Below are 14,498 nucleotides of genomic sequence, written 5' to 3'. Positions count from 1 at the left end.
CACGTTATCAATCAGAGGTCACAGGCTGGACCTCAGGCCAGAGGCAGCCTGCAGACGTGATCCTGTTTGACCACACGGTGTTTTTTGAAAGGGGGTTGTTTCCCTTTGTGCGAGCGTGTACAGATCAGGAGATAGCCCGTAGGAAAGTCCAGATTTCCAGATTCTCCCGAGAGAAGTCCGGAGCTCTGGCCGCGTCGGGAGCACAGGCCGGCCAGGCGGCCTGTGTGTGTCTGTCCTGTGAGGGAAGTCCTGTCCGCTGGGAAGCGACAGAGCTGTCCAGGACTTTGGAGGAGGGAACACGTGGCGGGGGGGCCCCCGAGAATGGCCCCAGATCGCTGTTGTCGGGCCAGCGGGGGGCCGGGGAGGAAATGGCGGGGTCCCAGGAAGCCCCGGGCTTGGGGAGCTGGGGAGGCAAGGTGGGGAGAGGGGTGGCAGAGACATTGGGGTCGCTGAGTGCCCGCTGTGGGCCCTTCCTGCTCTGGTCTTCTTGACGGGAGCAGCTGGTTCCTGTTGGGAGCACGGCCGCAGGCAGGGGCCGCGGGGACGGCTGGCAGCTCCCCAGGCACCGTCGTCCCCTGGCCTCGGAGGGAGCGGCGGGTCCTGGTGGAGACGGTGGGCGGCTGGTCTTGGCGGGTGGGAGCCGGGCGGCCGGCGTCCCACGGGGGCCCTGGCTGGGACAAGCAGTGTGGGATAGAGGCCGACGACGCGTCCGAGGGTGAGGATCGAGAGAGTCGTGGACCACGCCGGGGCTCCGTTGTTTACCTGAAACAGGACAGCCGAGTGGTCAGAACCCTGTGCCCCGGGGTGGGACGGACGCGTCTTCCGGCTCTGGCGCTCCGTCTCCGCGCCTTTGGGCACCTTGCTTAGGCACCACGGCCTCAGTTTCCCCATCCGGACCGGGGGATAACGGCAGCATTTAGGGCACAGGGTCACGTGAGGAGTAAATGCCCACGGTGAGCCTAGGGGCCGTATTAGGCCTCCTGGAGCCGGCGGTCCATGCCGTGCTGCTGTGATGATGTCACTGCGGTCGTGGTTCTGACAGGTGATGGTTGTGGCTGCCGTTGCTGGGGACGTACGTGCCCCCCACCCGGTTGCTGGTGGTCGTGGCGGGTTTGTGCCCCGTGGCGTCTGTGCTGGGGGCAGGATAAGGGAAGACCACGACGAGAAAGAACTCCGATGTCCCCTTGAGCCAGAACATCTTTCTAGAACACGTAGCTGGCACGTCCACGCTGCGGCCATGGCGGACGGGGGTGGGGGTGGGGGGCCGGTGTCCTCCAAGCTCCGCCTCTTCTCTCCCCCAGGGTGCGTGATTGTTGGCGCCTTGGAGTCCCCCAGGGGAGTGGGGCTTGTCCCCTTTGTGCCCGGGAGGGGGAGGGTGCAAGAGTCCCCGGGGGCCCGCAGCTACCTTAGCAGCACATTCCTGGCTGTTCCCGAGCCGTCCACGCCTCACGTCCCCCTCTCTCTGTCTTCCAGCCTTGAAAAGATCTTTTGAGGTCGAGGAGGCCGAGACACCCAACTCCACCCCGTCCCGGAGGCTCCCGACCCCCCTGCTCCGGGCCACGGTGGCCAGCTCCACCCAGAAGTTCCAGGACCTGGGTGCGAAGAATGCCGAGCCCGCAGCCCGCCATGTAGACTCCCTCAGCCAGCGATCCCCCAAAGCCGCCCTGCGGAGGGTCGAGCTCTCGGGGCCCAAGGCCGAGCCCGTGTCCCGGCGCACGGAGATCTCCATCGACATCTCGTCCAAGCAGGTGGAGAACGCCAGCACCACCGGGCCGTCCCGCTTCGGGCTCAAGCGAGCCGAGGCGCTGGGCCACAAGACGCTGGAGCCCGCCCCTCGGAGGACGGAGATCACCATAGTCAAGCCCCAGGAGTCAGCGCACCGGAGGATGGAGACCCCCGCCTCCAAGGCCCCCGAGGTGCCCGCCGCCCCCACCTCGGACGCAGCCCCCAAGAGGGTCGAGATCCAGGTGCCCAAGCCAGCCGAGGTGCCCGCCTCCCCCGTCCCACCCCAGACCCTGGAGAATTCGGAACATGCCCCGGTGTCTCAGCTGCAGAGCAGGCTGGAGCCCAAGCCCCAGCCCCCGGCGGCCGAGGCCCCACCCAAGAGCCAGGAGGGTGAGTAGCGAAAGCCAGTCTGCGGGGCTGTTGGGGTGCGTGGGGACGGGAGCTGGCTTTGCCCTGGTGTCTTGGAGGCAGCAGCTGTGAATTGGGGGGGGGGGGGGAGGGGTGAGTCGCAGGTGGGTGGAGACCCGGTTCCCTGGAGGCCAGGAAGACACCGGGCCGGGGTCCCAAGGCTGGCGGAGGGGTACTGTCCATTGGGGATGGCCTGGGTGCCACAAGCTGGGCTCGCGTTTGGGTTTGGAAAAGACCCTCCGGGTTTCGAGGGGCCCCTTTATTGGTCAGGATGCGTCGTGGTGTGGAGTTTCTGCTGTCAGAGCCCCAGCCGGCGGGGGGTCTGGAAGCCTGGAAAAGGAGGGGGGCGACGGGCTCGTGTCGGGACGCGGGGGGCAGAGGGGCTTGGGACCCAAGCGCGGGCGTCCGCGCGCCGGTGGCTGCCGGGCCGTGGACAGGCAGGTTCCTGCTCAGATCTGCAGGCCGGAGGGAGAGGCCTCGGGTGGGGGGAGGGGTTGGTGCCCTCCTGGGTTCCGCACTGCAGGGGCTCCCTCCAGCTCTTCCTCAAGGAGGGGTGTCGTGGCCAGAAGCAAGGGGAAACGAGACCGCCCAGGCTGTGTGTGCCCGGGTTCTCAGGGCCGCTAGGGAGGGGACCGTAGGCCAGGGAGCCCCGTGATACCTGCCACAGCTCCTTTTGGGGTGCTCTTCCGGTGAGGGAGGGAGGCTGGGGGCTTGGGTACCGTCCTCGGGGGGCCCAAACCCGGAAGCTGTGCTCACGTGGGGAGCTCACTGGGGCCAGCTTGGGAACATCTGGTCCTGGGATCTTGGCCCCACGGGGTCAGGGGCCGGCTGGGCTGTAAGCCCCATGAGAGCTGGGTCCCTTTCCAAGTGCAGGAACTGAACTCAGAAGCGTTCAGTGTTCTTCGGGTTAGGTAAACAGAACGTTCTGGAGTTTTGATTTACCTTTTAAATCATAATCGCTTCCAATTTGGGTAGAACGCACGTAACGTTAATCGACTGTTGCGCGAAGCGTCGTGAAGCGTGGAGCTCGGTGGCATTGAGAACGTTCACGTCGTCGTGCGGCCCAGCTCCATCGTCCGTCCCCGGAACTTTCTCAGCTTCCCACACCGAAACCGTGTGTGCCCGCTAAATACTGACTCCCCGTGCCCCTCCCCCAGCCCCTGGCGCCCACCGTCTACTTTCTGTCTCTATGAACTTGACTCCCCCAGCTCCCTCACACAGGTGGAATCAGACAGTGTTGGTCCTCGGTCCTTTTGTGCCTGGCTGACCTCGCTGAGCCTCGTGTCCCCACGGCCCATCTACTGTGTGGCAGGTGTGGGGATTCCCTTGGCCTTTAAGTGAGGGCCGTGAATTTGCTGCAGCATTTGACCTCAGCCCGCCCGCCTAAACCTGACCCTGCAGAGCCACGCCCACTCTCTCGGACCCTGTGGTGTCCCCGTGGTCCGAGACTTCTCTCTCGGTCTCTGGGTCCCCGTGGTGTTGGTGCGTCGCAACGGAGGCACGCCCAGTGGCCTGGGGCGCGGTTCCCCTGTTGGTCCAGGGCCTCTGCCTCCCGTGGGTGAGGTGTTCGCGCCCAGCTGAGCCAAGCAGGATGTGGTTGGGGGCATGGTCGGCACCAGGCCCGTGTGGGTCTTGATGGCAGCTCGTGCTGGACGCGGGAGGAGGTGGTCCCGCCCTGGGTCATCGGGCCCCACGGCCCAGAGGCTGTGCTGGCCACCGGGGCCGGTCCGGCTGGCTCTGCTTGTGGAGCAGTCGAGGGTCCTGCGGGGCCCTTCCCAGATCCCCAGCCTCTCGAGCCGAGCTTTGGAGAAAGTGGGATTTAACCAGGCAAAGGCGGGGAGCCAAGGCAGCGGCCCGGAGGTGCTCTGGAGCCTGGAACTTGGGGAACTGCACGCTCTCTCCGCGGAAAAGAGTTTAAATGTCCAAGTCCGGGGCGCCTGGGGGGCTCGGTCGGTTGAGCGTCCGACTCTGGATTGCGGCTCAGGTCACGAAGTCATGGTTCGTGAGTTTAAACCCCGCGTGGGGCTCTGTGCCAACCGTGCAGAGCCTGCTTGGGATTCTCTCTCTCTGCCCCTCTCCTGTTCTCGCCCACTCGCGCTCTCTCTCTCTCTCTCAAAAATAAACGTGAAAAAAAAGAAGTCCAAGCCTGGTGTGAAAGCCATGTCGTCAGCAGCCCAGACCCTCGTCCCCTCAGAGAGCAGCGGGTGGGCCCAGCTCTGTGTGGGGAGGGTCAGAGGCCGGTGGCTGTCCCCCCGCCCCGTGCCCCACCTACCTGTGTCTCAGTGGCCGGGTGGGGAAGGGCTCCGAGACCAGTGCTCACAGGGTGAGAACCTTTAGGGCCAGACCGATGCAGTGAGACCAGGCGGCTGCACTGAGGCGGGATGCTGGGGGCTCGGATAGCTCAGTTTGGGAGGATCCTGTCCACCTAGGACAGCACGACAGAGGTCACTGCAGAGTGACCTGGTCCTCGAGCCCGGGAGTGACGCCGGGCGAGAGGTTGGGCGAGGAGGAGGAAGGCTCACCCAGTGCGGGCCGGGGAATTTGGCTCTGACCAGCGCTGCCTCGGATGTCGAGTTCTTCGTTGTCCTGGGCAAGTCCGGGTGGCAGGCAGGGCCTTCCCAGTGGAGGTGTGTTCCTGGAACCCATGGCACAGCTTCTGGGGGTCCCCTGCTCCGACAGAAACCCTCTGGGCCGTGGCTTTGGGCGCATGTCGGGGTCTCCTGGGACCAGAGCTGAGTCGCTCCCAGATTGGCCTCCCTAAAGCACAGCACCGGCGAAATCCGTGCCAGGCCCGAGCCTTCCCTGGCCCGCTCTCCACTCCACCCAATCTCTTGTCCAGCTCAGACCTCCCGCTCCCCAACTCTTCCTGCTCTGGCCCTTCCGTGGCCTCCACAGGCCCCCTCTCCTGACCTCCTGACTCCTGACCTCCTTCCTCTCCACATCACTGCTTTTTGAATTCCTATGCATCCTTCGAAGTCCAGCTCAAACGCCACCTCTGCCATGAAGCCCTCCCTCTAGCTGGGAGCGGCCTCCCTTCCTTGGACTCCCGTGCCTTTCGGCCTCTGTGCGTGTGTGTGTGATGTCTTATGTTTGGCTTGGAATGTTAATTATTTGTGTTGTACCCCCTTTTTTTCCTCTGCTGGACTTCTTAATGGAAAAGTTTTCCAGCGTACCTTGCCTTTAAAATTCAGAAAATGTCCAAGTTAGAATCTAAAGTTCACCTGTAATCCCAAAGGTACCCCCTCTTCGTGTTTACTCTGTGTTTTTCAGAATTCCCTCCGTGCCCCCCACTAGATCGTAGGTTATTTGAGAGTAAGGCCGTTGTCGGGTTTAACTTTTTTTTTCCCCCGAGTGACATAGACTTAGTAGGTGCTCAAGAAAACAATGTAGGAGGAGTGAAATGGGTTTTCGTGCCCCCCCTGCAGGCAGACACAGGGACCCTGGGGACCCCGTGGGACCTTGCGGGGACCAAGCAGATCCTTTCCTGGTCAGCCAAGAACCCCCGGGTCTCACAAGCTCCACTCTGGCACACGGGGTTCCTTGTTTCGGAGGCTGCTGGCCCCCGGCCCTCCTTGTCATGCGTCGGTCATCTCTGCTTCTCTCTCGGTCTCTGGGGCAGTCCGGCCTCGCCTCCCCTCCCAGGTCCCTGGCTTGCCCTGCGTCTGCCTGGGTGGCGCTGGGTGGGGCTGGGCTGCAGGACCCAGAACCGTGTCTGTGCAGTGAGCTACCCCCCCCCCCCCCGCCGCCCTCCCCTCCCCCCGGGAACCACCCACCTCTGGCTCCCACGGCTGACACCAGCCAAGTTTCCCCGAGGTGGCCTTATAAGGCGGGCACTGGCTCCTCACTCGTGGGTCTGGTTCTTCGCCGTCTCCAGATGCCGATTGGAGGCCACGGGGCTGGCCGGGCAGGGTGGGGGGTGAGGCACCCTGACCGGGGCCCGCCCCCCCCCCCCCCCCGGCTCCACCCCCCCATGCCAAGCGGTTCTGAGCCTTTACTTTGCCCGCCCCCAGCCTCAGTTTCTTGATTTGTCAAAAGAGCGAGGACCCTCTGTCCCGAGGCAGCAGGGTTTGGACTCCGCCCGTGCGTGCTCCATGGTGGTGCCAGGCGTGGCTTGTGATGGTGGATGTGGAACTGGGGAGGAGGGCAGGCTCATCTGGGGTCTCGGTATGCTTTCTCTCTGACTGAAAACATCTAGAAACGTCCTCGGCTCGGGGCGGGTGCGGGGGGGGAGCACGAGGAAGGTGGACACCAAGGTCCCCGAGCCGCTAGCGGTGGGCGTGGCTTTTTGGCACACCGGCTGCACCTGCCTAGCTTTCAGGTGCACCTGGCTGCCTGCTGCGTCAGGGGCTGGGACCGAACGGAGGGGCCCCAGCTCTGCAGGGGACAGTGGGGGCTAGAGGCGCGGGGTTGCTGGGACCCCCAGCAGGGACACAGGGACAGAGGAGGCAGGGCAGAGGAGGCTTCGGGAGAAGAGAGGTGTGGACTGGGTGTGAAGGGCGAGGAGGGGTCCGCTGGTGAAGGGGCAGGAATGTGCCGGGCCCGGAGCGGGGAGGTGGGGGAGAGGGTGACCGCCGTGTGATCAGGGAGGAGAGGCCCAGTTTCTGCAAAGTCTGCCTAGACTCCCTCACCATATTTACAGGACGCCCCACCAACTAGGGTGTCCACTCTGGGCCTGACGCTGGGCCGGGAACTCCCCGGTGAAGTTTCACCCCGGCACTCGGTATACAGTAGGAGCTTGATAAACGTCGAGGGACTCACTTGGGCGCGGGGGGCTCGCCTCTCGCCATGCCTTGGGCCCTTCTGCGTGGGGCCCAGTGTCTCTGTTGTGGCAGGACAAAGGCCGTGCCTCTGGTAGGGGTGTGTGCACCGAGCTGTGTTGCCTGGCAGACTCCTCCGCCCCGGGCTCCTCCCCTGCCCCTGCCCTGGCCCCAGAGAGCATCCGGGCACCCGCTTACTTTTCGGGATGGAGTCTCTTTCCCCTTCCCCCTTTTGAGGACAAGCACTCTCAAAGCCCGTTCCCGTCAGGTCTGAGGCAGGACGTCCCCAGGCACGCGGGTGCAGGGTGACAGCGGCTGGGGCCAGGTGTGCGCCCTCCGAGGGGAGGCGGAGTAGAGGGCTGCGGGGACCGAACCCGGCCCCCCTCGCCGGCCCACCCAGCTGTCTGCCAAGCCCAGCCCAGGGCCGAGAAGGATCGAGGGCCCGCGCAGGGTATGCAGCCCCAGCAGCTGCGGAATGCCTTAAATAGAGCCGAGCGCAGCTGCGGGGCGGGCGGGCTGGGCAGGGAGGCAGGCGCTGGGGGCGGGGCCCAGCTCTTCCCCATTTGGGGGCCGTGGCCCTGACCACCCGGCGGGGCCCCCGGGACGGAAGCCGGGCTCCAGACACATGGTGCCGGGTGAGGCCTCCCGGGTGCTCGTTCCGGGAAGCTGCCGGGAGAGGAACTGTTTGAGTCCTCAGCCTCCCGGGCCCAGGACAGCTGCCGCGAGCCGGGGTCCGCACAATGGGGCCGCTGTCTGGGGGACGTGCCCGTGCCAGACAGCCACGCTCTGTGCGGCAGGGACAGAGGACACATTGAGCGCCGGAGGGGCACCCTCAGACCCCCACCTGGTGCCCTGGAGCGTGGGCAGCCCCGGCCAGAAGCCGGGTTCTGACGGTTGGCCTCGAGGAGGCCGCTCGGTTCCCGCCGGCCTCGCGCGGTCCCCCGCGGGGCCCGGTGCGCGGGAGGAGCGTCACGCGGCCTCTTCTCTGGGCGGGATGTGACTTCCTCTCCCTGGGTCTCCTCTGATTTTCCCTGACCCCGGGGCTTTCCGTGGGCATCACTGGTGCCCCACCCCCGCCTCCCCACCCCGGAACCCCAGGGGCAGCTGGAGCTCTGGCTTGTAGCTGGTGAGCAAGCAGCTGGTGCCCAGGAAGGAGCTTCCAGCTCGCTGAGCGGTGGACGGGGAGACAAGCGATTTCGTTAAGGGGCGGGCACGGCGCTCCCACGCTGGGCCTCCCCTGCCCATTCCCTCCGCTGCCGTCCCCCCTCCTTCCAAAGTGACCCCCAGAGGTTCCGACTTGGAAGCGTAGAAGGCTGAGCGCTGAGACTCCCCTGCGGGGGGCCTTGGCCACTGGTGTGGGGGGAAGATGGCCAAGCACGGGCCCAGCCCCCGGAAGGCTTTGGTGGAACAAGCACACGAACGCAGACCAAAGGCGGGCCCCGCTTCCCTTTCCTCTCCGTGTCCCCGAGAGCGGCGCACGGCCGGGGCTCGAAGACGGGAAATAGCGATCACGGGGAGATCTGAGAAGGAAGTTGGTCTTTCTGGACACCGCCTCCCCACCCTCGTCCCCAGGACCACCCGTGTTCTCGGCGGGGCGCATCGAGCGTCTTTCCGGGATTTGCCCCTTTAGATGGTCACTCGGCTTGGCGCACGTGTGGAGGGAAGTCTGTGTGAATATCATAGACCCTTTCTGAAAACACAAGTGAAATCAGACTCCTGCCCCTGGCTTTTTATCGCTCCGCTTTCCCGGTGCTGTGTCTCTGGGTCCAACAAGTCCCTCCGACCCGCCGCTGGTCCCCGGCCGCTCCGCTCCTCCCGTCCCCGCCCGGCTTTTCACCGTGAGACGCGAGGCTCCCATGAACACACTCACGTTTCTGTTTGTGCCCAGCGGGCTGTCCGACTTCAGGAGTGGGATTTCGGCACCACGGGATGTGTGCATGTTAAGTGTTGATCTGTGGGGCACCTGGGTGGGTGGCCCAGTCGGTTAAGATGTCGGCTCAGGTCATGATCTCACGGCTCGTGAGTTCGAGCCCCCGCGTCGGGCTCTCTGTTTTCCGTGCAGAGCCTACTTTGGGTCTTCTGTTCCCTTCTCCTTCTTGTCCCTACCTCGCTCTCGCTCACACTCTCAGAAATAAATAAAACGCTACAAAAAATTGGAAAAAAATTAAAAGGTTGATCCGTGGGGCGCCTGGGTGGCTCAGTCAGTGGATGGTCCGACTTCGGCTCAGGTCAGGATCTCGGGGTTCGTGTGTTCGAGCCCCGCGTCGAGCTTTCTGCTAAGCGTGCTTCAGATCATCTGTCCCCTTCTCTCTTTGCCCCTCCCCTGCTCCCTCTCTCTCTCTCTCTCTCTCTCTCTCTCTCTCAAAAATAAATATTTACTAAAAAACAAAATTAAATAAGACGTTGATCTGTGTGGCCAAACTGGCCTCTGAGCAGTCACACTGGTTTTTACTGCCAGTAACAGAGAGGTTCTGTGCCCGCGCCCCGGGCTGACCGCAGTTTTATTTTGTACGTCTCTCTTCGTGGGAAGGGCAGCGTCTTCTCCCACGTTTACAGACCAAGGGCCCTGGGTTCTCCGTGAGCGGCTCATTCCTGCCCTTGGTTCCTTCTTGGCCCCACTCGGGTTGTTCATCCTTCTCTCATTGACATTTTCCTTTTTTTAAAAAAAAAATTTTTTTTTCCCTTAACGTTTATTTATTATTGAGAGACAGAGAGAGACAGAGCATGAGCCTGGGAGGAGCAGAGAGAGGAGGAGACACGGAATCCGAAGCAGCCTCCAGGCTCCGAGCCGTCAGCCCAGAGCCTGACGCGGGGCTCGAACTCACGGACCGCGAGATCGTGACCTGAGCCGAAGTCGGAGGCTTAACTGAGCCCTCCTGGCGCCCTTAGGTTGACATTTTCTTAAGAGACCCTCGTGCACCTTTACTATAGCTGCTCTGAGGGCTTTTTCCCAGTTGTTGACTTTCGATTCTATTTATAGCGTGTTCTTTCATCCTCCAAACAGAGGTTTTTAACCCGTAGGTTTGTCAAGTGCATTCTTCTTCTTCTTGTTATTATTTTTTTCTCTGTTGGGATCTATGCCCTGCTTAGAGGCGTTGTGCATTCCAGAATTCTAGAAAACAGTCCGTCCAGGTTTTCTTTTCGCACTTTTATGGTTTTGTCTTTACGGACGTCATTCATCCGTTGGAATTTATTGGGGGGTAAACAGCGAGCCAGGGACATGCGGTTTTGCACGGATGTATCCACGTGAGCTTGGTCCCCGGGCCGCATGGGGTGGGGGGTGTGCACGCTATTTTTATCAGCTTTAGTGTCCGTGTCTCTCTGGCTCAGCCACAATAATTTGGATGTGTTTCTCTCTTCCTCTGTGTCCTGGAACAGTTAAGAACGTTTCGAACAGCAGCACGGTCATCTCCGTGTTATAACTTAGAGAGGACTGACCGGTGAAACCGTCTGAGCCCGATATTTTCGTGGGAGCCCTTGTACTTTAAAAACCTTAAGGAGCCTTTTTCCATGGGCTCGTTTGAATTCTTGGTTTTTCTCTTATTTTATACCTTTTTCTCCCCCCCACTAAAATATCATCCTTTGAGGTATTTAAAACCTCTTGGACGTTTCAAAGGTAGTAGTCTGGCATCATCACCCTGTGCACCTCGGCCCCTCCCCGGGCCGGACGCTGTTCACAGAAGGCAGGGGGCAGAGACCGCTGGATGTGGCCGCTGTCCCAGGGATCCTCCCTCTGAAATGGGAGCCGTGCAGCGTGGCCAGGTTTCCAGGAGGGACCAGTCCAGAGGACCACAGCAACCCCCCACCGCCGGGGGAAGAGAGCCCCCTACCCTGCTGGCAGAGCTCTCAGGGGTGGTGATGGGGGCCCCGGGTCTCGGAGGGGGCAGAGTGGTCCAGGCAGGTGAAGGGCCAGGGTTTCAGGAATCGTGAGTTTGGTGTTGCCCAGAGAGAGCCTTTCAAACTTTCTTGGGCTGCAGCTCCTGGGAAGAAATACATTTTACACCACCGACCAGGACACGCGGATGTGTGGCTCGATTAACGTGTGTGTGGGGGGGTATAAAAACGCAGCGTTTCGCGGGAGTGATTCCTACCTTTACTGTGCCTGGCCGCACTCTCGGGATTTTCTGTTCTTTTCTCTTTTTGGGTGGGGAGAGCTTTTCTTATTTCTTTTAAAGCAGCTTTCTTGAGACACGGTTTACATGCCCCGCAGGGCACTCATCCAAAGGGCACCTCTCTGTGGTTTTATCCGCAAAGTTGTGCGGACATGGCCGCGGTCCATTTTAGATTATTTCCGTCGCCTCAGACAGAATCCCTGTCCCCTTTAGCCATCACCCCGACCCCCTTTTCTCCAGCCCTAAGCGGCAACGGGCCTTTCTGTCTAAATCTGCCTGTTCTGAACTTTGCCTAGAAACAGGACCATACGGCAGGTGGTTTTCTATGACCGGCTTCCTCCACTCTGTCTAATGTGTTCAAGGTTCACCCACACCGTAGCACAGATCAGAGTTTCACCTCTTTCCTTTTATTTGTTTATTTATTTATTTATTTTTGAAGGAGAGAGAGTGTGAGTGGTGGGGAGAGGGGGCAGAGAGAGGGGGAGACACAGAGTCCGAAGCTCCAGGCTCCGAGCCATCAGCACAGAGCCCGACGCGGGGCTCGCGCTCACGGACCGCGAGATCGTGACCTGAGCCGAAGTCGGATACTCCACTGACTGAGCCACCCAGGCGCCCCTAACTTCGTCCCTTTCTACGGCTGAGTACGGTTACACCGTGCGACCAGGGCACATCTGTGTACCCGCTCTGGAGGGGCCGTCACCCTGGAGACCACCGCTAGGAGGCAGGACAGCCCCTCCCTGCCTCTGAGCTTCTCCCAGCCCGGAAGCTGTTGTGCTCACTCACCGTCTCCAGAAACGTTTCCTCTGTCCGTCCCTGCTTTTGCCCTACTTCTCGGCGGGCAGAAACGGGCGACCCCGGGGGGGGCCGCGAGGAGGGTGCTGATTGGACAGAGGGGCTTGGGCTGCGGTGGTTTTCTCTCTGTTCCTCCCGTAAGGTGGGTCACACCTGGCAGACGTAGCCTCCTGGTCCTGCAGAACTGGGGGGGGTCGGCTCCCTCTTGTGCGCGGGGATGGCGAGCCGGTGGGGAGGATGATATCATGGACCGCAAATGAGCCTAGAAGGGACGCGACACCCACGGTCCCCGTAGTCACCGGCCACCCCAGAGCCTGCCTGAGTCAGGGTGTGATCCCTGCCCGCGCCCCCGGGGGCGGCGTCGGCTTCTCTGCAGGGCCCAGTAGCCCAGCCCGAGGGGGAAGGCGGTGGGGGGGGGGGTGGGCTCTGTTTTCACCCTCAGGGTGATCCCCATCCTCCCTTCATTCTGGTCGAAGGGAAGGCCTCCCTTAGGTCCGTGGCTCCCTGCCTGCCGGCCTGCTGACTAATGCCTGTCTGCTGCCCGATAGGAAGGGCGCACGGTGAGGCAGCAGCCCCTGTCACACAGAGCTCAGGTTACCGAGGGTTCAAGGCACCTCCTGAAATAAGGCCCCAAAGCCACAGACCCTCCAGCGCAGCCTGGATTCCAGGCCCTCGGCCCCTGCACCCGCACCAGGTGAGTCCGGGCTGGCTGCGGCAGGGCCGGTGCGGTGGGTTTGTGGTGTGGGGCTTGGAGGGGAGAGGGGGAGAGGGCGGACCCTGCTCCGTCCCCTGGGCCCCCCCCCCCCCTTCTTCCCGTGGCAGCCCCCGGGGGAGCCTCGGCCACTTCCTTTTGCTTCTACGGAGGAGTAACAGCTGCTCTGTCTGCTGCGCGCACAGAGGCCGACCTCACAGCCAGCCTCCCGTGTTGCCCGTGGTTTAGCAGCAATGGACATTCTGTTCTGGGGCGATGGCCCAGCTCCGAGAGTTAGAAGCCGAGTTCCCCGAGATTTAATTTAGCAGCAAGTCTCCCTCTGCCCAAATCCCTGCCTATTGTGCGTGCGTGTTCTTGGCAGGGGATTGGTGCTCTGCTCTCCGTGGGCGGTGTGGGCCCCCAGCCACCCTGGCCCTGGCGCCTGCCCTCCCCACCCCTTCCACCCACGTTAGACAGCAGCCCCCCCACCCCCGCCCCCCCTGCCCGTAAGCCCGGGAGACGCTTGGCTGCAGCGGTGGCCGATTCTGTTTGGACCCAGCAGGTCTGGGAATGTTCAGCCTCGGTGTCCAGAGGAGTCTTTGGGGGCTGGAGGGGGTGGGCGGCATTCGGAGTCTTCCGGTCACATGGTCGCACGCACTGTCCTGGAAGGATCCTCCCCGTCTCGACTCCCTCCCGCACATCCCTGCCCCTCCCTCCCCACCCCCAGGCAGTCCATCTGGCACAAGCCCCTCCTTTCTGGATGGGACGGGATGGGACTGGATGGGACTCAGAACTGGAAGAGTCTTCTGGCCCTGGAGGTCCGGATCCCTGTCTCAGCAATTAGCCACATCCTTATCTCCGCTGGGGGCAGGGGTGGCCAATCCATTGACGGTCACCTAACCATCCCAGCGGGGTAAGGCTAGTTTCCGGCTATAGTGACTCTCCTTATCCCATTTCCTAGATTAGAACCTCAAGTCAGAGAGACCCTAGCCCCTGGCCTCAGGGCCCCCCCCCCCCCCCCGCAGCTAAGTGTGGATTCGGCTCCTGGGGGAGCCCGGCTGCTGAACTGGCGGGGGAGGCGGGCAGCAGTGGTGGGGGCGGGGCGGGAAGCTGGGTCCCTGCCCGGAAGCTTTGGCTGGGGTGCAGAGGAACCCAGACCGGCACCCTCCGTTTGCTGCTTTCTTTTGCAAGGCGCCACGAGATGATGAAAGAAAACCCCGTTTAGAGAGCAGAGGCTCTGGGATTCCCCCCCCCCCCCACCCCCACCCCTTTCCTCCAGACCCTCAGCTGCCCTGGGTTTTGAAATAAGATACTCGTCAGGGGCTTGAGTGGGAACAGATTGGAAGTCCCACTTTCTCTCTCTCTTGGATCACAGCTGCAGGGAGCCCCGTGTGGCTGCTCGCCACCACCCGGCCGGCCCGGCCCGGCCCTGGCCCACTGCCCACGGCTCCCATCCTGTCTTTCTGCCCCCCCCTTCCCCTCCTCACAAGACCAGCCCCAGTGCTGCCGGAATTGTCTGGGGGAAGTTTGGGTTGGGGGCGGGTGGGGGGGCGTGCCTTTGCGGTTGGGGAGGGGCTGAAATAAGACCCCTGCCGGCCTGGGGGCGCCTGGGGGGCTCAGTGCGTTGAGCATCCCACTTCGGCTCAGGTTGTGATCTCACAGCTCGTGAGTTCGAGCCCCGCATCGGGCTCTGTGCCGACGGCTCGGAGCCCGGAGCCTGCTTCGGATTCTGTGTCTCCCTCTCTCTCTGCCTCTCCCCTGCTCACACGCTGTCTCTCTCTCAAAAATAAAATAAAGATTTTTTTAAAAAATTAGGAAAAAAAAAAAAGAGAAGACCCCTGCCGGCCTGGGACCAGCGGGAGACAGAGGCCTGCAGGCCAGCCCCCTGCCTGCCAGGTCTGCTCCCAGGCCTTGGAGCCGCTGTCCCTGCAGGTCCCTGAGCACTCCGTCCCGTGCGGTGGTGGCTTCCAGAGGCTCACCCGGGTTATCGAGTGTTCTGGAGCTCAGAGTAGT

The 14,498-nt window shown here is 62.4% G+C and overlaps 1 protein-coding gene across 4 annotated transcripts in view; it reads left to right on the top strand.

The window, feature by feature from the left end:
- The window catches only part of SEPTIN9 (septin 9), a 147,016-nt gene that overhangs the window by 78,614 nt on the left and 53,904 nt on the right, over nt 1-14,498 (top strand). For all 4 annotated transcript variants that reach the window (XM_053893170.1, XM_053893173.1, XM_053893172.1 and 1 more), the window contains one exon: nt 1,474-2,115. In XM_053893170.1, coding sequence (XP_053749145.1) covers nt 1,474-2,115 — 642 coding nt within the window. The remainder of the gene's footprint in view (nt 1-1,473; nt 2,116-14,498) is intronic.

The sequence above is a fragment of the Panthera pardus genome, unplaced genomic scaffold, assembly GCF_024362965.1.
Source record: "Panthera pardus isolate Hobbes unplaced genomic scaffold, ASM2436296v1 HiC_scaffold_3, whole genome shotgun sequence".
Lineage (NCBI taxonomy): Eukaryota > Metazoa > Chordata > Mammalia > Carnivora > Felidae > Panthera > Panthera pardus.
Note: the sequence above shows the minus strand (reverse complement) of the source record. Positions and strands in the feature narration are given on the sequence as shown.